This window comes from Marasmius oreades, chromosome 1 (assembly GCF_018924745.1).
Source record: "Marasmius oreades isolate 03SP1 chromosome 1, whole genome shotgun sequence".
In the NCBI taxonomy this organism is placed as follows: domain Eukaryota; kingdom Fungi; phylum Basidiomycota; class Agaricomycetes; order Agaricales; family Marasmiaceae; genus Marasmius; species Marasmius oreades.
In genome coordinates, this window is record NC_057323.1 from 5,926,806 (window position 1) to 5,948,374 (window position 21,569).

Below are 21,569 nucleotides of genomic sequence, written 5' to 3' on the forward strand. Positions count from 1 at the left end.
ATGTGTACCCCGGAGAACATAGAGATTTGGCGATCGGACTCTTCGCTTTATGCTACCTCGTCGTCCCATAATCGAACAATCATAATCTTCCAGATGTCCATACCTTTTATGAAGCTTGAACCCTTGATGACATGGTCTTGTGGTCCTACCTCATCATACTATACCGTGTATCCATCCTATTCAAGATTCGAGGTCAATCTAACTGGATTTTTGATATACGGTGGGAGAAATTAGTAAATGTTGTACATCCGCTACATACTATGACATGCGAGTGGACCTAGAGAACCACGGAAGGTGGTTATGATGATGATAAAAGTCGCAGGTGAAGCTTTCAGGATCCGGTTTACAGTGGAGATAAAGTTGTATACCTATTACCGACGTACTTGAGCATGAACAATAGCCATAGGTATTCAGGGCCTTTGTCGTGGGATTCAGAATTGAGAGTGTACGTCGGCCTATAGAAAGCTGGGACAGATGTGTAGGACAAATGGTACCGGTGCATGTAAGTACCTTGCATAAAGAGCACTGTCTCCTGTTGTAAAAAATGATGACGCTGGAGGTGCCGTTTCCAGCTTAGGACGTGCCGTTCCGGCGCGTATGGCACATTCTGTCACAGTACTTAACTTCTGATCTCGGGTTGGTTCGGGGATTCCATGTCCAGAAAGAAATGAGAATGCTGTAGAACTGTAAGTGCATTCGGATATCCTCGCATAGCATTCATTACTCTATAGAGCGGATCTTCCAAACTGTATCGAATGGTAATTATTTCAGGACATTCATCATTTCATCTCTCTACTAGGATACACATCCAATATACAATAATCTTGCGAATACATCTGTGAATACTGAATATACCCGAAAATAAAAATGAATTTACCAGGCGGAATTCTTGTGAGGACGACATTACTCGACTAGAAGCCGCTTCTTCCATGCACTTAATTTGAGGAGCTGGGAGGTGGTTACATGGTCGGGTATCGTACGACCTTCTCATATCTCGACCGTGTCACTTCCGTGTCAAGTTGATGCGCTGTTTATGGTCCAAAGCACGAGGATGATGGGGGCGCTCTCATTATATATCCGAGGCCGAAGTGTCCAACCGCTCATCTCGGAATACTTCGGCATTCAGGAAGGAACCATCCGGACTGGTCCGTGACCACGTGTGATTCTTTTTTTCGTACCATCACGATCCGCCCATTCTGGTATATCCTTCATCAACAATAGCCATCTATCATTCATACTCAAGCTCAAAAATTCGCTAAAGGTGAGAACTATTGGCCAAAATTTTCGCATAACGCAGGGCAAAATGCGATGACTTGCCAAAGGTGAGATCAAACTTGTCTCTACCCGATAATTCTCTTACTGTAGAAGCATGGTCGTGCATGAATAATATTTCTTGACCCAGAGTGGCGAATCCTTCTCGAGATCTTGGTACATTATCATCGCTTCTTTATTTCTCTAGCACTAAAAAGCTGGTGTTTCGTTGTAGGATAACCACCCGACGGCCGAACCCTCAGCCATCTTAGCCTACGGGGATGCCGCAGGAACTGAGTATGTATTGTCTTAAGCCCATCCATCTTCTAGGTCAAGCAGATGCTACGTTAGGTACTGTGCTTCGAGAAGTGAAAGCCTGTCAGCGAGAAAAGCGCACCATCACCTCATGGTTACCACAAGGACGGGCGAGGTACGTATTCGTGGCCTTTTTTTATTGCCTCGTGGCTTAGCCAAGTACTTGCATTAACAGCTTGATGAACGAATCTCAACCTGCGCAGCCTTGGCTTCCATTTCGCCTCATGTGCCTCTGAAAACTTGTAGCGCTTCCCCTGAAGAATACGATTATACTAACCGGCGCCGTTGCTCTCGAATATTTTCCGTGGGTGATAGATGAGGAAAAAAGGATAGGTCCGGTTTGGTATGCAAGAGATAAGCTCGGGAACACGAAACCGAATATGGTGCGCAACCAACCTGCTACTTATTTTGTCCCCGGCTCCTGACCATCTCATATCGTTATGTCTTCAACGATCAGGAACTGCATGCGGAAAAAGATAACCCAATACCTAGGCGACGTCAGGCCGTGAAGGCTCAGAACCCGGAACTTTTCCTTGATCGTATTGATCACCCTAAAGATCTCCCGTGGCTGATCGTGCCTGTACGGTCAGCCATGGATAAGGATGGCAAGGGCGTCGAAAATTGGGATTTCCTTATGGTATCCGCAATGGACCTCTACCATGATTCATGCAGGTACCGAGAAAGCTACCAGTTGCATTTTTGGGCAGTGCAACACTTTGGGGTACGTTCTAGTTTCGTTCCACCGTCTAGTTAGTACCTTGAACTAGCCGATTCGGATCAAGTGAGCGAGCATGGTGCGGACAAGGTATGTTCTTTCTCGTTCTTTCTGTTTCTCAACGTCCAAGTTCGTTATTCAACTAATAGGATGATTGTGATTCCGATATCAGAAGATGCCAGCTCGTGGCGGCCAAAGGTTCACAAAGAATAGGGATGTACGTATGATGTACGGATAAGGTGGTCACTCGGTATGCCGGATGCGAACTAGAGTTTTGGCGATCGGACTGAACAATTCCGGATGTCCATCCCTTTCACCAGGCTCGAACCGTTGATTGATGGGCGTGTTCCTTCTCCTTTACGGTTCTACTTCATCGGACTTTATCGTATATTCATCCAATTCAATATTCGAGATTATTATAATGGACTTTTGATATACGATGGGAGAAATTAGCAACTGGAGGATTCACGGACCTCAAATCTCGTCGAGCCGCGTCTATGGGAGTCGCCCCACATACCTATACTAGGATAAATCTCGGAGCAAGTTTCAAGCCGAAGCGGGTTTCACTTCTCGTTATTTAGTGCCACGCCACACGCTCCGCGTTCCTGGCCTTCGTACTGTCAGTGCATGTGCGGTGACAGTGAATCTGGCGGTGGAAATTCAAGTGTCCACTTACTCGCTCTCCATTGGCTTGCATAACCGATGAAAGAGGATCGCTTTTCCCTGCCTCTTCCAATTTCTATGACCTTTTTTTCGTAACGTTGAGCAATTCAGGCAGTGCACTCACAGTCTTGTTCCATGGACATCGGCATAGAGTCCATATCTATTTGTATTCCATCAATCCAAGGACTTTTTACCGACTCGAATCCCGATCAACTCGCGGAAATGAATACAAAGCTGTGGTCCTTAAGCCTGAGGTCGTTTCATTTTACTACCGTGTACCTATATGAACATTCTATGTGTCTGAGGGAACGTGTCTACTTAGTGCCTTCCGACCAACCTCGCTACCTCCGCGTTGATTCCCATTTCTCATCATCGCACGATTAACAACAGGAATCGGATTCAACAATGATTTGCAGTTATTTTCTTTGTCGTTCACTTGAAAGTCCAAGAGTCCAACCCATTCGACGAACCATAGCAGAAAACCGAGAGTCAGTACCGGGAGTTGACATTGTGTTTTATCTAAATTAATGTCCAAAGGGACTCTTTTTCAGTCTCATTGCGACCACGAGTTGTCGAAGCTCCTATTCACATGGGATATGAACCTGGAATGACAGAAACAGATATTTTACACATGGGGATTTAGATCTTGATGAATTGGCAGATCTAAGATGATGGTCAACTGATTCAAATTAGAAGAAATATTGTTTTTGGCTCTTCACAACTCTTTGTTTGCCTTCTCCCAACACCTCGACATCTGCCGTAGCACATCTCCCACAAAATGACTTCAAATGAAGATTTTAAGGTGGTCTCCCTCTATTGTTCGATGCCCAAATGATGCTCATTCATGACTCTTAGAGTTCTTCCTTCAAGAAATTGCCAGATACTGTGGGACAAAAAGAGGTATCTGAGAAAACAGAGGTAGGTCTGTACAATGCTTGTTGGGTTGCTTGTTATCTCAACACCAGTGTAGAACCTATCAGATGGAGACAAGGAGAAGACAACCAACCAACCACAGGTAACTTATCATACAGAAAGATCTGGCTCTATTCACTGACCAGACTTCTTGAAGTCTTCTTCGAGGCCAGTCCCCAAACCAGCAAATGAACCTGGAATGGAGAATAAACCTGTTAGTCCTCATTTATACCTATGAAGGATTTAATGAAGTAGCTGAATGTATTCTCAGGCTGCAAACAAGGAGAATCCTACAGTTGAGAAGTCTTGGGAGGAAGTCATGAAGAAGTTGGATATACTGGATGATGACTTGGTCAATGGCTATAAAGATGATATTGATACACTCTTGGTTTTTGTGAGTAGTTGGATTGTATGTTTCCAGGCCTTTTTGCTCAATGTTATCCTACACAGGCTGGGTTATTTTCTGCAGTTGTTACAGCTTTTACAATTGAATCATACAAATGGTTACAGGAAGATCCAGCAGACACCACTTCCATGCTTCTCAATACCACCGTCATGCTCCTCACTCAGATTGTTCAGCAAAACACCACCAATCAATTTCCAATCCCATCCCCACCCCCTACTTTCATTCCCTCTCCCTCAGTTGTGCGGATCAACACATTCTGGTTTGTCAGCCTTACACTTGCTCTAGTTGATGCCTTGTTTGGGCTCCTTTGCAAGCAGTGGCTTCGCGAACACCAGAGACAAACAAATACACGTACTCCAGGTCAGGCATTAGCACTCCGTTGGCTGCGTCACAGAAGTTTTGAGGCATGGCATGTTCCTACTATCCTTGCATCTCTCCCAATGCTGCTTGAGATGTCACTCTTCCTTTTCTTTGCTGGATTATTAGAGTTGTTGTGGACTCGCCATGCTGTGCCATTTGCCATTGCACTTGCTGTTGTTGGACTTGCCATCATGTTCTACCTCACCACCACTATACTCCCTGGCTTGAGTATAATCCAACAAGTCCTTCGAATTAATTCTGAATTCGCAAGTGATCCATATTTGAACCTGGAAAGCATACAGATTTTACCCACAATTGACTTGATTTGCCCCTACAAATCCCCCCAATCATGGCTTGCATTCCGCCTCATTTCATCCACATTTCATCTCACACACTTCCTGTTCCTGTACTCCATCATTATTCAGTTCATTCCATCCTGGAAATCCTACAACAGTTATATTCGGCAATGGAGATTCAATGAGTTCATCTCAAAGAACATGTTGGACCTTTCTGCTTGGCCATCACTTGACCTCAATGTCATACAACGCTTCTCGAGTATCGAAGGATGTCCTGATCTGTATGGATTAAAAGGGTTACGATGGCTTGTGCAGGAAACTCGGGATATACCATCCATGATTCCACATCTGAAGAATGTGCTGGCAGAGACACCTCTTCATCTGGTTTTCCCTACTCTCTTAGATGGGCTGGAAGGACTGGATACCTTTGACTTGGAATCTTTGTTGCAATCTCCTTACACTGGGCACATTGATGGTTTATTTGATGATCAATCATCTGAATACAATTTAGCTCTAATCAGCCAGATGGTAGCATTCCAACATTTGTTGGTTAGCTCTGATAGGTACTCTTTGGAAGATTCATGGAGGAGTGCAGCACTGAAGCTTTCAGATTCTATCCCCAAAGAACCGGTCAACCTCCAATTTGTGTACACACTCTTTTGTCCCGAGCAATGGTTACTGGCCCCATTGAAGGATTGTAGGGATAAGGGGATGTTGGATTTTTATACCCAAAATTGGGATCAACTGGAGGTTTCAACAAAACTCCAGATAATTTATAGGCTATCTAGGTCCATTCTTCCCTCTCTCGAACAATCATCAGAACAAAACATCACAGCGACAGTGATGGCCTCCGAGGATGCACTTCAATATTTCACTTTTGTGAACAACAAGATATATAATTTGGAGGAGTATGGTTTTTTGGATTCCACAGGTGTAATTTGGATGCATGTATTGAGGCATGTACGACACATCAATCAGTTGCCACTGCTTTATTTCAAACCAATCTGTGGATACTTTCCGCTATTGATGGACGAGTTCAGGGGCGTCTTGGACAGTTCATCAGCATATGACTCCGTGGTCATCAGGCACTTGTTGAACTCGTACAAGAAGTGCTGGGTCGCCAGAGTGTTTGTTTCCAACATGATTGATCTAATCAAGACTCTGACTAGTCATCTAAATGACACAATGTCATTTCCAGCGCCGAGTAGTTCTTATCCAACTTCTTCGACAGAGGACTCACAACAGCTATCTTCGATCAAATCCTTCCTCATCGGTTCACAATGTGGTCTCAATTTTCTGGCCTTTGTGAACAAGGAATTGGGGTCAGCATGGTGGCATGCCAATTATGCTGAAATTGTTATTCCGTGGATGGATCTGTTGAAATCAGTACAACTTTTCCATGGGTTACCGCCCGGTTGTTTCGAATCCATCCCAAAGATTCACAGAGATTCGAGTTTGTACACACCAGGAAGCGAAGTAGTAGGTGGAATCAACACGGAAGTTGCTACAGGGGGTCAGGAAACTGACAGTATGGCCAGCAGAGTAGCTCGGCAGGCAGGCGAAGTGATCGAGAACGAGCATGAGCCACCATCTCTAACTTCCAGCCGTGAGAAACTCGGAGATGGTTCAGGAGATTCAAGAATGGAGATACCAGCAACAGAGGTCGCTCAAATAAAACAGCCGGATAATAAGGGGGTTTCGGAGGTGACTGGGGACGACCGAAGTATAGCGCACAGTATCGTAATGGATGGAGAAGGAGACGGAGACGGAGATGGAGATGTTGGGAGTCCAGGGGCGGATATTAATGTTTGATTTTTATCATAACCCGTGGTCCGGATGGCAATGGCTTTATGTTTATGAAGCGATTGTAGTAGCTCTTGGTTAAATAAGAATGCGAGCGGCACTGCACCCTCTATGAGGGTCAAACCGCCTTGGAGGTTGCTGTTCCTAAGGAGGGTAGTCAAACGAGCGTCCGGGGGAGAATGGAGGCAAGAGTCCTTGCTGGGGATTTCAACAACCTCATGAGCGCAATGAAAAGGAAGGTGATGTTGGATGGCAACACACACCGTACGGTAGCGAGCGCAACCAGTCTGAAGGAAGCGCGAGGACTACGGGCCGCCTGCATCATTATCCGGTCTCGTACTACGTGACACGTGTAAACATTTTTCTTCGCTTCCCTCTTCCTTCTGTCTCACCACACAACCCCAACGAGTACATCCTTCACCAATATTTATTAAATCATTCATTCCAAGCTCAAATCATTCAAAGAAGCCAGAATGATTGGCCCAAAACCTCAAGAAAGGCAGGAACAAATAAAAATGTAGCAACTTGCCGGAGGGGTGCTTCGATTGAATATTGAACACTCTCGGCTTGTCGTTTACATTCACGAATAATTGGCGGGTGGCCTTGAATATCGGTTGCTCGCTGTCGCTCTAGGGAGTTAGGAAAACTTGATACGAGTGAATGATTTGGGATCGTCTGTGGAAAAAGAGCTGGGGATTGGGAAGGTGAAGATGGTAAGCCTGAAACCGCTCGTTTCCTCGGTGCTAATCAGGGTCTGTATGCGAGGAAGATACTAGAATTTATACGTCCGTCAAGCTGAGAATTCACAGAACACTTCTTTAACGTCTTCCCGAATACTCAAGGCACATCCACGTCCTCACACGAAGCTTTTGTCTCCCCCCCTTGGCTGTCTTTTGGGTGTACACAACTCGAAAGCCACGGATATACCCTCTGTATCAGTGCATCGTGATTCACCATACCACCGCTGGCTCCCCTATTACTCGAGAGGCAAGAGCATTGGCGTCCTTTTGTCATCGAGTTCATAGAAAAAAGGTCGATTCATCGCCAGGACTTGAGTTGCTGAGGTGCGCTGACGTTGACAATTTTCTTACTATTTTTGCGCTGAACACTGAGTAGCCTTGTAACGGTGATGTGGATCAAATACCAAAACAGAGGTTGGATATCGAAATCTGCGCCTCGGCTTCAGGTTTTGGTTCGGTTCGGTTCGGTTTAGTGTGGAGTTCACGGATTTGGTTTACTCGAGAATATTTGGGGCCTGTGCCTCGATGTCGTTCCATCGTCCCCCAACTGAAAACTCGATAATTTTCATTCCTTATGGCATCTTCACGTAGAGTTTGTTGCCATTTGGTGAGCGGTTTCGGGATCATTTAGTAAACCTATCGAGAACTCATCATTCCCGTTTCGAATCTCTCGTAGGAACAGTCATCAGCAACTTAACAATTTACTGGTGGGAACTTTTTAGGGCTTTTTGGGGCTTGTACAAGTCGACAAGCCACCAGCCACAAGTTATGTCCGATTTCTGACAAGCTCAGATTTACTCGGGTCCCTCTGCCAAAGTTTTCCAGTAAACATGTGTTTTTCGGACAGCCTCCGATGTTGGGGGTTCTTAGAGAGCAGAAATCATGTTCAGCAATTTATATAAAGCTATTTAGGTACTATTTGGTGGGGGATAGTTGGGAAGTGCAGACAAGCCGGTGGACTCATGAGCTTGTGGGCTGGTCAAACCAGCCGAAAAGCCCAGAAAAGCCCAGAAAAGCCAAGAAAGTTCACCAGTAAATTGCGTAAGTTGCTGATGGCCACTGTCAGCTCCGTCAGCCCTCAACCCGAAATGCCTCCCATTCATGACGTCGAATACGAATGTTCGAACGTTCCGGCATGCCGTCTGACTCGAGTGAAATTCAAAAGGAACTTGTGGAACCGCCGGGACGAAATTGAGTTTGACGCAAAAGGGACATGCTCCTGGGTTGGGACCTTCAACGAAAAGTCAGGCACGCTCTCACGTTCAATGTGGGCGCTTGAGCAGAAGTGTTTCAAAAGATCGTAGTCTCACGAATGCTCTTTCACCGATATGTGTCCCTCTCCCGTTAACATGGTTCTTATAGATTCCCTATTCGGATAAGATTTGCCAACAATATTGTCCACCACCTTCCTCTACGTCCGAGAACTACAGTAGCTATATACTATACAAGACGGCCGCATTTCTATAAATCAGCTGCCGAGGACAATCCACTGATCCAGGATCCTTCAAGCATATGCGTACGCAGCCTGAGCAAAAGCAAGCACACTATTGATCTCATTCACGAGTTTGTGTGCTTCGACTTCAAGGTCCTCCTACAACTATCAATCAGTAGTGTCCTTTTGAGGGTGCTCGTAACTCCTCACCGGTGCCTTCTCAAGCCAAGTGTTCTCCAATACCACGGAGGATGTGTGGAGACGATCGAGGTCTTGCTTGATACCAGATGATACGCCTCCTCCCACTGCATCGAATACAGGCTTCTTAGCAACGAGATCCTTCATCGTTTGTGTTTCTTCACCGATGATGCTCCGGACGGACGAGAGGAGCGTTTGGAAGGTGTTCTCTGAGAAAGGGGCAGGACAAGGCTGGGAGAAAACGTTACAATCAGTAATGCTTCATAGGAGCTCGACAGCTGGGTATTTGGGAGCTTTACCTTCATGTCGCGTGCGGTTGCGTCGATAGCGTCAGTGATACCTTGAAGATCGGTGTGAACGTGCTGAAAAAGAAGGAAGTAAGTGTTGGGATTAACTCGGGAACTGGTGAAACATCTTGAATGTACCTTGGCAACTTCCGTTCCGGCACTGTAGTAAGTTACGTTCTGAACGTAGTCGTCAAGAGCAAGAGTTTGAGCTGAGATTTTCTGAACGTCTTTGGCGATCTTATCGAACGAACATGGTTTAGTCTCGTCGGTTGCGAAGGTGAGAGATGGGAGAGCGACGCAGAGGGCAAAGAAGAAAGTGAAACGAGTTGCGAATGCCATTTGTATATGGTGTATTGAATTGAGGGATGACTCTAAGATGTGGGGCTCTTATAAGTAAGGTTAAGATGCTGTGCAGTAGAACCTCCAGATAGGAAAGTCAAGTTGATTCGGAATGAATCATACGCCATCAGTTCTTGAATTTTACACCAGTTGTGGAAAATAGCAGTTGAGACGTAACCGTAGCATTTGAGCCAACACCTGCTTTTTCCATCCTGGGCGCATCGCGTTAGGGGAGCAGACGAGATCAATTCCATGCTGCCCAGATTATAGTTGTTTGTTGGTAAGTACTGTGGCTCTCCCAAGTCATTGCAGTGTGAATTTGGTACGAATTTGTGTAAAAAAGAAAAGAGACGTATACATACAGTATTCCAAAAACAGTCAGCAACTGACTAATGCTGAGCGGAAAGCCATATCTTTATCAGCTTCTCGGAGGGATTTGTTAACTGTTCAATGCGGGAGAAAAACTGATGTTGGTCTACCGAACCCGGATGACCTCGAAGCGGGTGAAAACGACGTGTATTGATACTCCATACTGAAAAAAAGTCGGCTGAGTAAAGTTGAACGGAACACCGTGTTTCTATCAGCCTCCCGGGAGGGAAACGATGCCTATCCTCAGTAACCTCCGAACGGGGAAAGGTAATGAGTGAACCGCGCTGAAAGGAAGCCTCGTGTGACTTTGAACGCGAGGCTATGTTTGGTGTGTATAGCCGAGACCCCCTTGAGTATCGCCGCTCACTTTATCTATCAGCGATCCTCATGTAACGTATTCATGAGATTTCCCAGCGCGCCGGTCAGCTGTAAACTGGGGACACAAAGCAATAAATCAACCCGAAAGGAAGACGGGAGCCACATATATCCGGCTGCCCAACCTGAACCAAGACGTAAATATTCGCGATGGATGCTAAACGAACCCACTATCTCCAACCGCTAACGTTCACATGTCCAACAAGAATTGATATATTCCCTATCTCTGTGTTCACGCTCCCTGTTTCAAGACTGATAGACCCACCACCAACAATTGCTGTAGGTAGAGATACAGATGGAGGCGGTGGTAGCTGTATCCGTTCCTCTTTCACTTGATCCCAGTTGAGTCATTGTCGAAGGAAACGCGAAGAAGTGGAAGAAGAAGTGGTAGCTGTTCGGAAGCACAGTAACTGTACCCGTGGCTGTCGATGTGCTGATTAAAATTGAAGAGGACTGGAAGTGGATCGAATAGTACGTATTGTTATTTCTGTGAATGACCCTGGGATGACGTTGGGAGATGGTGACGCGGACGGGCGAATGCACTGAAGGCGAACAGACATGATGATTGATATATATAACGTTACTGATTGATACATTCTCGATGCTGTACGAAGCACTTCACTTGAGTCGCAGAAGGGTGGGTTAGGGACTGACTCGACATTCCAAGCGCAATAGTAACATTTGTACTTTGAAACCACAAATGACTCCTTGCGGCGCTCTTGTCTGCGCTTGAACGGAGCGATATCAAACGCCGTAAGATTGCCGTACCCAATTCCTGCCCCGCTTCCGGATAGAAATGGGGCAAATCTTTGGATTCCCTGGCCCCCATCCGGATATATCAGGCCAAAAGTTCAATTTCTTTCCGGATAAATGAAGAGGCGATACGGCTACCGGTCTCGGTCCGTGGAACTCGGCAGTAGCCGATCCTCCTCTCCGTTCAAGCTCTTCAACAGCGGATGGTGAATATGGTTCGTAACCTCTAAGCCGGAGAAGTTTGAAGATATAAGAATGAACGTTAAATGGTTCGATATGTTTAGATCAGATTGAGTTTGTACAGTATAAGTGAGGATGCGCACTCGGACTTTTGCCGAATTGCCGTTTGTAGCCGCATTACACCCTCACCCGGGATACAACCCATTCTAAAGACTTCGGATGGTCGACTTTGGCCAAGTGCTAGCTGCGTTTTACTGCAATGAACGTTCGTTTATAACTCTAGTGAAATTCGAATTTAAATAATCAGACGCTGTTTTCTGCCCCCGGTCCCCCAACATCCCCGTCCCCATCTACCAGAATCCGCTGCCTTGTAGTCTGGTCCTCTGGATTCCGGCCTCCTGCTACTTCAGATCCACCCGCGCTTCCACCCATCTTGTTCCTCGGCGTATACACACCCACGATCTTCCCAGTCACCTTGTCATACCTTGAAACGGGTTGGAAATAACCAGACGGTAACCGACGGAGAACTCGGATATGTTCAAGAGCATCCACCCAGTCATTGAAAATTTCCTCCTCACAACGTCGAAGGAAGGAAGGCTCCGTATCGACCTTGTTGTTGAGAAAGGTCAGGAAGTCGAGGTATCGTCGTGATGTGATGATCGCGGACGTCGGTAGAGATGACTGTTGCGAGTCCTGACTCGACGAGAGTGCGTTATTTATATGGTGGATCGACATTCTGACTAGTTGTTCCTTGTAATAGTCGATGTTCACATGTTCCCAGCACTGCTCGTGAGAGTCCAACACAGGCCCGAGAACGGACTCTGGCGTTGAGCCACCTAAGAGGCTCTCGAGCTCCTGCTGCAGTATCGGAAAAAGACCCGGGATCGGTTTGAAATGGAGAAGCGGCAACTGATGAATATGTCGTAGGCGGCTCATTAAGACAACCCAATTTTCAGTGTAAAAGGAATAATCAGCGATGCCCTTCGTCCCAGATAATTTATTGTTCAAAGAAGTGAAAAACTCGAGACCATGAGTGGATGTCGCGAGTGTGGATTCAACGTTGTGATCTGATGAATCAAGGAATACGATAATCGCCTTGGCCAATGGGCGCACCAGCTTGCCTTGAGACTCGATGTCTAATTCATCCCAATGTTGCGCATAAAACTTTAAAAGTTCTACCCGCCAAGCCGTCGTTTGACGCATCAAAACATCCTCGGGATGAAGAAGAGCCCGCATGAAAGGGCTATTGTTGGGCTGTTTGAGGATACGTTGCCAAAGGTCTTCTGCTATTTGGACCGACCAACCATCCTCCTCGATGACCAGCATGTGTCGGAAACACAGAATCTGACAGGTAAGAGCAGAACGGTGCGTTGACACCGGATCACCGAATAAATTCTCGTCAGAAGGCTGAACAAAATCGTTGAACGACGGAAGTGTATGCCACCACTCAAAAACAGCCGGCATAACTAAATGTTTGGGTACTTCCGCTAGCGCGTTATTCACGTGTGGTTTCATCGACGGTATGTCTCGAGTTTCCTGAACGAGCCATCGAAATCCTTTTAGTACGTATAGGTCGGGACAATGCGGAAGCCTTGCGAATCGCCTTATGATATTGAGATCGAGCGATGACCAATTGGAAATGTTCAAGATGTTCTTCGTCACGGTAAAAGTGAGAAGATGCTCGGAATCCTTCTTCCAGGACGCGTTGAATAGAACCATGGCAGAGTACAGAAGCCTCTTGCAGCCTGGAATATGAAATACCGCCGAAAAAAGGCGGAACATGAGCCACGATTGAGGGGATTTATAGGGACATATCAGGTGGATTGCTGGTAAGTAGGATATCCTTCTTGGGAGCAAGAAGCCAGCCATTATGAAGTCTGGATGAACACAAAGGGCCTGTCGAACGATAGTAAAGCCAGGAAGAATCGTGGTGGTGAGGTAGAATAAAGCAGCGAGTCCGATGATGGTAAATGCAAGCGCAAACGGAACGGGATGTCGGTTCCACAACAGCTCTAATAATCCTGCGAAGAAAAGGAAGAGCGCCATCTCGAGTAGGATTGGGAGCGAGGCGAGGATTGTAGGAACATGCCATTGTTCAAAGCTCTGGTGGCGTAACCAACGAAGAGCCAATGCCTGGCTCGGTGTACGGGTATTAGTTTGTCGTTGGTGCTCACGAAGCCACTGCTTGCAGAGTAGTCCGAATAACGCGTCAACCAGAGCGAGCGTCAGACTGAGGAACCAGAACGTATTGATTCGTACAACCGAGGACGAGGGTGAGAATGGTGAAGGTGAAGATGGAAGCGTAGTCTGACCACTCATATTCTGAACGATCTGGGAGAGGAGCGCGACGCTCTTATCGGCAGGATCTTCTTCCAACCATTGGTATGATTCTACTGCGAACGCCGTAACCACAGCAGAGAACAAACCGGCCTATTCAAGAGCCGCCGCGGAATGAGACCAGTGAGCGAAACCAATAGATTCCATAACCTTGGATGACTCACGAAGACCAAAAGCGTATCAATATCTTCCTTATACCCTTTCACCAAGTCATCGTCCAGCGTGTCAACTGTCTTCATGATCGCGTCCCACGATTTCTGTAGAGTGGGTTTCTCGGGTTTTGGAGCCTAAAGCACGGTTAGTCAACTGAAGGCCGCCCTGAGTAAACGAGGTCTAACCTGTGAGGTACCTGCTCCCAAAACAGGTCGTTGATTTGCAGGTTCATCTTTTGCTTGTGGTGTAGGATCAGACAGAGACTAAGAAGATGATTCCAAGATGATTCGGTTAACAAAGGTATCCAACGAGCACTACCATAAGAATCTACCTTTGCTTCAGAATTGATTTTGCGCGGATCTCCATCCGATGACTCTTTAGTAGTAGGTTCCGATTGGCCCTAGCTTTGAATTCAGACGATCAAGATGCCAATTATAAGATATGTACGAGAATTGTACCGTTGTTCGTTCACGTCCGCCAACATGTTCCGGTGCATTTGACGAATCCTACGAGGTGGATCAGAGGATATCGGTCGAGAAAAGCCTTGCAAAAGCCACCTTGGAATCTTCACTTGAGGCCATTCGTGAAGAAACTCTATGTATGTTGAAGTCGTAGAAGGGAAGGAAAGGAAGGCACGTGAATGTGCCAAAAGCTTGAATCAACTCAGGAATCATTCTCCCACTGGCATCGCTCGGCTGTCCGCACTGGGCAACCAACATGATTAGGTAAATGCGTACGTACCTGTGGTGCAACTGTGGTGACCTTACCTTCCGATAGAAAGATCAGTAACAAAATCAGCATTCAATGCGTGACAGTCACTTACAACTGAATAAGGCCTCTGTCACCGTTCTTCCAGTTGTTCCAATGAATAAGTAGTTGACCGACAAGTCCGGCAGATCCGACAGACGGACAAGAACTTCACCCGTTTCCCACCATGAGGAACAGCGACCAAGAGTCGTCAGATCTTGACGGTGACCACGGAGCGGTTAATTCCGCTTTCCGCCTACATCGACTGTTCCAGCCGGAGGACGCATAACGGATGGAACTCATCGGGCTCTTGGTGTTGTCAACGTTCACCCATCACCTTTCGAATATCAACAGCGTCACCTACAGTGTGCATTCCACATCCGTCGATCACCGATGCTAGATGTGTAAGTCGTTGAGAGAGTCAGTTGGAGGGAGATGAATAGTAACTAGTTATTAGCAACCTCATACCTAATAATACCGACTTGACCCTAAGGAAGTTTCTCATGGTCAACGGATAGTGGGAGACGTTGAATCAGAGTCTGTGTCTACATGGGTAGGCGGGTACGCCGGTAATAAAATATTTGGCTGTCGAAGATGATAATGGCTGCGCATTCGTACTTTCCAAGTGGTCTTTATTCGGTGATAAACTATATCACTTTCCGCGCCTGGGGACGAGAAAAAGAGTAGTTTTGAGTCAGTGTAGTCTGATAATAGGAAATACCCGCTCCACAACGGGCCATAGCCAACGCTCGCCGATGTCTCTTGAGTCGCACACATGCGAATCTAAAGATCCGCAGCCTTTTGAACAATCGTAAGAAGCTGCGCACACTTGGATGGCTCAAGTCCAATACAAGTGTTGATTTCCAGTTACAGCTGAATGCGAAATTGTAGCGCAATTATGAACCAATATTCGACCCCGCCTTTGTTTGTTTGTTGTTGTATTAATTTCCAAATCTGGTAACGGTGAGGTAATTTCCCGACGCCAGTACTCCATCCCACTCCATCAATATTGAATCAAAAAGGACTTGTAGACAGCTTTCAGAGAGCTTTAGGTAGATACTCACAGTTTTTTAGCCTTAGAAGTGACAGCCTGCATCTGCACTGGACGTTGAGTGGAAAGAGACGGCGGTGGGTCAATGTTTCAACCTTCACGTGAGCGTCGGGCAATTACCTCAGTTACCAAATTTGGATTTTGTTTACGAAGAACAAATAAACAAAGGCGGGGTCGAATATTGGTTCATAATTGCGCTACAATTTCGCATTTAGCTGTAATAAGACCCCGCCCTTCAGTTTAATACGACTGCTTTCGGATCTCCTTCTACGAGGCTCCAAATAGTTCCTTCAACAGAACCGACTGCGTGAAACCCGAACTTGTTAAACGGTCACTCTCTAACGGTCACAGAATCGGACGTAGAAATGCTCACAGGGTTGCCTCCATTAATACGAATTTGCAGAGAACGGATTTTCTTTTGAACTTACTGTAATCTTGTTATGTGTCCAGAGCTATCTTGTCCTTCAAAAGGTCCAATCAGGGATGGTGGAGGAACAAGGGAACAAGCGCACACGAGGCGCTAATTATCAGTGACTCAGTGACATATGTGACAATTTTTTTTCTCGTGCGCACCTTCCATGACTCGGACCTCCCGTGTCCTCCATTTTCTACACCGTACCTGAAGACGCATAAAAACCATCCATCCTCAAGCTATGGTACAAAATATTTAAAAGGAAGATAACACGAATCAATTTCTGGCACGATGTCCGAAGGTAAGTCTAAATTTTATCGCCTTTACCTCTCGCTGAGCACATCGACGGGCTAGAATTACTTATGACCGTTATACGAATGTCAATGATATTCGAAAATTCCCCAAACCGTTGGAAGCCTTTGGCCCCTATTTGCCTCGGGGTGACGTAGGAAGTAGGTGGGTTGTCTCCAGTCTCCATGCCGTTCTCATCAAGCCGACTATTGTCGGATTCTTTCGTAGTTTAGGCACGACGTGCGCTGCCAGAAGACATGATGCTTGTATGACAAGAGAGGCAAATGCAGAGTTTATCGCTGTGGTCTACCACTCGGAACCCCCCGATACGGAGGTGTGTCAACTTTGGCTTTCCTTTCAGCTGTCTCGTTACTTAGCAAGATGCTAGAACCACACCACGCGACGTCTTTGTGCCACATGAAGCACTTATGCCTTGTAATGGGCTCGCAACGCAGAGTGCTGATCGTCAACTGCTCATCGTTTGCTGTATGGGGCAGAATGAGATTGACATGATAGGAACAATCGATGGGTTCAGTGCTGTTTACAAGAGGGTAGATGAGCTAGCCTGGGGACTTAACTTGGTGAGTTCTGGGCCACCCGCTAACCGTTTGCCTTGCTGTCCATCTCATACCTTCACACTGTCGTAGCTTCCGCAAGCAAGAGGAACCTCCAAAGAAGAAGATAGCAAGTCCCTCTCCGGCCGCAAATATCATTTTCTACTCTCAGCGACTTGTTTTCGTACGAGTTCGACGGCTCTACTCTCGATTCCTTGGAACATGGCAATATCACTCTCTTTAACACCAACCTTCTGCGTCTTTTCTCGATTACCTTTGAGGTCCCATTGGTTTTTAGAGCCTCCTCGATATCCAGTCCAATGGTACTGCCAATTCTTCTGATGGGTCCCCTCTAAGCTCTTTACCGAGGTCTTAGGTGGACCTTGGACTACCCGTTCAGCTCATGCGACCGTTCATCCTGTTCGTGACCCAAGTCTTTCGGCAAGATACCACCTCGGACACCGGTTGGTCTCTTCCCGATATCCGGCGCTCTTCTAAAGCTGATTCGTTATTCGCGGTTTTACGGTGGTCGGTGATCGTTGCTGTTTTCTGTACATTTCGAAGGCCGAGGTTGGTAGTTCTCTACATGTGATGGCTCTATCTATATTTTGATCGTTTTGTCCCGTGGGTCGTGTACCCCTATATAGAATTGTTTACTACTTGAAGTTTCCATTCCAAACGCTTTTATGATTGTGAGCGTGCGTTCTCATATACTCTAGCACTGTCGATATAAGCAGTTTGAGTATGTACCTTCTGGTTCTTCATTCTAGTCAGCGGAAAAAACGTCATTGCCATTCGAGAACACTACGATAGGGTCAGACATTATTTTCCGCTCCTACCTCTTCGTTTTCGTCTAGCTCGTCCGCTATAATTTGGTCCTCCAAGTTCGAAACCCTCCTATTATCCGGCTGACCATCGTTCTCCGTTGGTATCTGCATTGCTGAGTCTCCTGGTTTCTCGCAGCTGGAGCTTGCAGATGGTGTCCCTTGTTCGCTCATTGTCTCGGTAATCTCACCTCTACTGTCTGCTTCCACTTCGGCGTCGATCCCACTTCTTTCGCTTCTCAATGTATGCCAACTCGATAGAACGGGTTCGAAATAATTGGGCGGTAATCCAAGGAGAACCCGTACTGATTTCAATGCATCCATCCACCGTGAACCAGTACTTTCGTCAGAAAATCGATATTCCACTGATTTCTTGTTCACAAATATCAAGAGTCGAGACCACGTTGTGAATAGATGATCGAGGATAGCTGTTGTGAATCTTCGGAGTCAAGTAGTGTCATCTAGTTTTCACGCCGTCAACATGAACAGTTCAATTATGCACATCTCGTTCTTCATTGTAGTCAAAAAGCTGCACTGCCATCCCAAGACGATAAAATCAAACATTACCGTCAGCCCCTGGTCCCCCAACATCTCCATCTCCATCTCCATCCGCTACGATCCTGTGCGCTCTACTTTGGTTGTCCCCGATTACTTCCGAAACCCCCTTGTTATCCGGCTGCTTTACTTGAGTGACTTCGGTTGTTATTATCTCCATTCTTTAATCTCGTAAACCATCTCCGGGTTTCTTATGGCTGGAAGTTAAAGATGGTGGTATATGCTTGTTCCCCGTCACTTCACCCGCCTGCTGAGCAACTCTGCTGGCCACACTGTCAGCTTCCTGACCCCCTCCTGCATCCACTTCCACGTCCATTTCACATACTTCACTTCCCAATGTGTACAAACTAAATCCTAGGTAAACATCTGGAATGGGTTCAAAATAATCAGGCGGTAATCCACGGAAAAATTGTAGTGATTTCAATGCCTCCGTCCACCCATCAACATTTTTGTGATGATAAGACCATCTATCTTCCAATATTTTCATGTTCACGAACTGCAAAAAGTCCAGACCACGTTGCGAACCAATAATAAAAGATCTGATCGAGGACGGCAGTTGTGAGTCTTCCGTCGAAGAAGATGGATCAGAACTACTCGGCGCCGGAAGCAAGATTGTGTCATCTATGTGACTAGTCAATGTCCTGATGAGATCTTCTTTTTGCCGCCTGTCTTGTCCCAGCACTTCTCGTACAAGTCCAACAGGGGCCCAATGAGCACAGAGTTGGATGCTGATGAACAGTCCAAGAGGTCTCTGAACTCGTTCATTGATAGCAGAAAGGATCCCCAAATCTGTGTGAAATTCAAAAGCAGCAAGCAATGGATGCATGTCAGGAGGGTGAACTGCCTATGCATATGCCGGGCCGCGAGCCCTGACACTGAGGATAGTATATGCCTACAACAACCCAACACCCACATAGGGCGTGCTCCAAGGGGTACCAACCCCCGGTACTCCGACCTACTACAAGATCGTACTCCAGACTAATGCTGGCGAACCACCCTACGGGCCTATCGGCAATAGAGGATGACAAGAGCTGGCAACCAAGGAGAATGAATAATGATGTCCGATATCGTGAATATCCATGAACCATGTAATGAACTGTACTCCTATGGTGAGAGTGAACCTCCGACGATTGAGAGCATCCTAAGACAAGGACTGTACTCTTACGAGCCGGTACTCCAATGATGGCAAGAGCATATGATAGATGGTACCCAACGTACACCAATGTAGTGTACAACATACCTAATCCATGCATACCCCATCCTGTACTCCAACACAAAGGAAGGGACTCTAGGACGAGTCTGGACTCATGACTGGATGGTGAGTACTCTAATAAAGGCGACCTGGACGATGTGGAACGACAGAGTGAATAGGGCAGAGGCGACAGACAAAGATAGAAAAAGGATAGAGAATCAAGACAAAGAATATCAAATTCTGGGAAACTACCTACTACTAAGTACTCCTTATATACCCATCTAATAGAAAGGGTTGTACTCCTATACTGATGACCCCTTCTCCTAAGATTAGGAGTACTCTCCTATGAATCGACACTTTCACATGGCATTCCCCTTGATCGTATGTCGAATCCAACTGTAGTTGACTCCATTAGGCAGAAAAGTCGACGGTAGGGTGCTACCCCTGGTTCAGTTCATGACAATGCGCCATACATGTCTCAACACATTGAGCCAATTTTTTTCTTCAAAATTCCAAAGGACCTCCTGTTCCGATAACTTGTGGTTCACAAAAGTGAAAAATTTGAGTGCATGGCTCGAGGCCATGGCTGTCGCTCTAATGTCTTGCTCTGATAAGTAGTCGAGAGAGGGAAGAATGGACCTAGTCAACCTATTAACCAGCTCGATTTGCATTGAGACATCCACTTGATGCCAATGTTGTGTATAAAAATCCAACATCCCCTTGTGCCTTGAATGTTTTAATGGGGCCAGTAATAATCCATCAGGCCCAAAAGGAATATGCACAAATTGTTGCCTGTCAGGCTCTTTGAGTACACCATCCCAAAGTTCCTCTGCTACACTCCTCCATTTATGTTCCGAAGGTGGGGCATCAACTAGAGCAAGTGTAAGGCTGACAAACCAGAATGTGTTGATTCAGACAACTGAGGGCGAGGGAATGAAAGTAGGGGGTGGGGATGGGATTGGAAGTTGATTGGTGGTATTTTGCTGAACAATCTGAGTGAGGAGCATGACAGTGGTATTGAGAAGCATGGAAGTGGTGTCTGCTGGATCTTCCTGTAACCATTTGTATGATTCAATTGTAAAAGCTGTAACAACTGCAGAAAATAATCCAGCCTGTATAGGGATAACATTGAGCAAAAAGGCCTGGAGACATACAATCCAGCTACTCACAAAAACCAAGAGTGTATCAATATCATCTTTATAGCCATTCACCAAGTCATCATCCAGTATATCCAACTTCTTCATGACTTCCTCCCAAGATTTCTCAATTGTAGGTTTCTCCTTGTTTACAGCCTGATCATACATTGAGCATTGTTGAACACTTCAGAGGCATACATGAGGACTAACAGGTTCATTCTCCACTCCAGGTTCATTTGTAGGTTTTGGGACTGGCCTTGAGAAAGACTTCAAGGAAGTCTGGTCAGTGAACAGAGCCAGACCTCTCTGTATAATAAGTCACCTGTGCTTGGTTGTTTGTCTTCTCCTTGTTTCCATCTGATAGGTTCTACACTGGTGTTGAGATAACAAGCAACCCAACAAACTTCCACCCCTGTTTTCTCACATATCTCTTTTTGTCCCACAGTATCTGGCGATTTCTTGAAGAACTCTGAGAGTCACCAATGAGCATCATTTGGGTGTCAAGCAACAGAGGAAGACCACCTTCAAGTGTTTGAAGTCATTTGTAAGGAGACACGTTATAGCAGACGTCAAGGTATTGGGAGAAGGTAAATGAAGAGTTCCGAAGCGAAAAAAAATGATTGGCACTGTTTTGATTTTATGAAAGTTTCTGATTTAAATTGGTCGAAGGTCTTAGACCTATTCATTCATCCAGATTTAGATCATCATGTATAAAATATCCCACAGCTGTCTGTGAAGTGAGTCAACTCTGATGCTTCTATCATTTCACGTTCATAGCCATAGAAGCTTCGACTTGAGCTCGTGGCCGCAATGAGGCTGAAAAACAATCACTTCATACATCAATGTCATGTCCTGGTCCCGACTCTGGGGTTGCTGTTTGGTATGGTTCATCAAATACATCCGACTCTTGGACTTTCAAGTGA

The 21,569-nt window shown here is 46.1% G+C and overlaps 8 protein-coding genes across 8 annotated transcripts; 4 read left to right on the forward strand and 4 right to left on the reverse strand.

The window, feature by feature from the left end:
• Positions 1-1,657: 1,657 nt before the first annotated feature.
• Positions 1,658-1,885, forward strand: E1B28_002055 (uncharacterized protein; the record flags this gene model as incomplete). Its single annotated transcript, XM_043148038.1, has 2 exons — positions 1,658-1,681; positions 1,742-1,885. 2 exons carry the CDS (start codon positions 1,658-1,660, stop codon positions 1,883-1,885), a joined length of 168 nt encoding a protein of 55 aa, XP_043016752.1.
• Positions 1,886-1,946: 61 nt separating this feature from the next.
• E1B28_002056 (uncharacterized protein) lies at positions 1,947-2,320 on the forward strand (the record flags this gene model as incomplete). The annotated part of the gene is made up of 2 exons (XM_043148039.1): positions 1,947-1,949; positions 2,024-2,320. The coding sequence occupies 2 exons, from the start codon at positions 1,947-1,949 to the stop codon at positions 2,318-2,320; spliced, it is 300 nt and encodes a 99-aa protein (XP_043016753.1).
• Positions 2,321-3,722: 1,402 nt separating this feature from the next.
• E1B28_002057 (uncharacterized protein) lies at positions 3,723-6,730 on the forward strand (the record flags this gene model as incomplete). Its single annotated transcript, XM_043148040.1, has 6 exons — positions 3,723-3,746; positions 3,800-3,862; positions 3,915-3,959; positions 4,014-4,070; positions 4,128-4,250; positions 4,307-6,730. 6 exons carry the CDS (start codon positions 3,723-3,725, stop codon positions 6,728-6,730), a joined length of 2,736 nt encoding a protein of 911 aa, XP_043016754.1.
• Positions 6,731-8,832: 2,102 nt separating this feature from the next.
• Positions 8,833-9,730, reverse strand: E1B28_002058 (uncharacterized protein). The gene is made up of 5 exons (XM_043148041.1): positions 9,517-9,730; positions 9,391-9,453; positions 9,256-9,322; positions 9,104-9,198; positions 8,833-9,052 (listed from the first exon to the last, which is right to left on the reverse strand). Exons 1-5 carry the CDS (start codon positions 9,715-9,717, stop codon positions 8,966-8,968), a joined length of 513 nt encoding a protein of 170 aa, XP_043016755.1. The 5' UTR covers positions 9,718-9,730; the 3' UTR covers positions 8,833-8,965.
• A 1,967-nt stretch (positions 9,731-11,697) lies between these two features.
• Positions 11,698-14,548, reverse strand: E1B28_002059 (uncharacterized protein; the record flags this gene model as incomplete). Its single annotated transcript, XM_043148042.1, has 6 exons — positions 14,442-14,548; positions 14,343-14,390; positions 14,216-14,284; positions 14,070-14,147; positions 13,896-14,018; positions 11,698-13,824 (listed from the first exon to the last, which is right to left on the reverse strand). The coding sequence occupies exons 1-6, from the start codon at positions 14,463-14,465 to the stop codon at positions 11,698-11,700; spliced, it is 2,469 nt and encodes an 822-aa protein (XP_043016756.1). The 5' UTR covers positions 14,466-14,548.
• A 1,689-nt stretch (positions 14,549-16,237) lies between these two features.
• Positions 16,238-17,658, forward strand: E1B28_002060 (uncharacterized protein). The gene is made up of 6 exons (XM_043148043.1): positions 16,238-16,395; positions 16,449-16,550; positions 16,614-16,719; positions 16,774-16,966; positions 17,033-17,509; positions 17,587-17,658. The coding sequence occupies exons 3-5, from the start codon at positions 16,670-16,672 to the stop codon at positions 17,279-17,281; spliced, it is 492 nt and encodes a 163-aa protein (XP_043016757.1). The 5' UTR covers positions 16,238-16,395; positions 16,449-16,550; positions 16,614-16,669; the 3' UTR covers positions 17,282-17,509; positions 17,587-17,658.
• An 823-nt stretch (positions 17,659-18,481) lies between these two features.
• Positions 18,482-19,144, reverse strand: E1B28_002061 (uncharacterized protein; the record flags this gene model as incomplete). Its single annotated transcript, XM_043148044.1, has 1 exon — positions 18,482-19,144. One exon carries the CDS (start codon positions 19,142-19,144, stop codon positions 18,482-18,484), a length of 663 nt encoding a protein of 220 aa, XP_043016758.1.
• A 1,277-nt stretch (positions 19,145-20,421) lies between these two features.
• E1B28_002062 (uncharacterized protein) lies at positions 20,422-20,814 on the reverse strand (the record flags this gene model as incomplete). Its single annotated transcript, XM_043148045.1, has 2 exons — positions 20,422-20,622; positions 20,680-20,814. The coding sequence occupies 2 exons, from the start codon at positions 20,812-20,814 to the stop codon at positions 20,422-20,424; spliced, it is 336 nt and encodes a 111-aa protein (XP_043016759.1).
• Positions 20,815-21,569: the final 755 nt, after the last annotated feature.

Excerpts from the sequence above, each read along its gene's own strand:
- E1B28_002058 (XM_043148041.1), bottom strand. The coding sequence starts at position 9,717 with ATGGCATTCGCAACTCGTTTCACTTTCTTCTTTGCCCTCTGCGTCGCT. Across the intron at positions 9,323-9,390 it reads CAACCGCACGCGACATGAAG|CCTTGTCCTGCCCCTTTCTC; the intron begins GTAAAGCTCCCA and ends GTTTTCTCCCAG. Across the intron at positions 9,053-9,103 it reads CTTGGCTTGAGAAGGCACCG|GAGGACCTTGAAGTCGAAGC; the intron begins GTGAGGAGTTAC and ends TGATAGTTGTAG.
- E1B28_002060 (XM_043148043.1), top strand. The coding sequence starts at position 16,670 with ATGCAGAGTTTATCGCTGTGGTCTACCACTCGGAACCCCCCGATACGG. Across the intron at positions 16,720-16,773 it reads CGGAACCCCCCGATACGGAG|AACCACACCACGCGACGTCT; the intron begins GTGTGTCAACTT and ends GCAAGATGCTAG. Across the intron at positions 16,967-17,032 it reads TAGCCTGGGGACTTAACTTG|CTTCCGCAAGCAAGAGGAAC; the intron begins GTGAGTTCTGGG and ends ACACTGTCGTAG.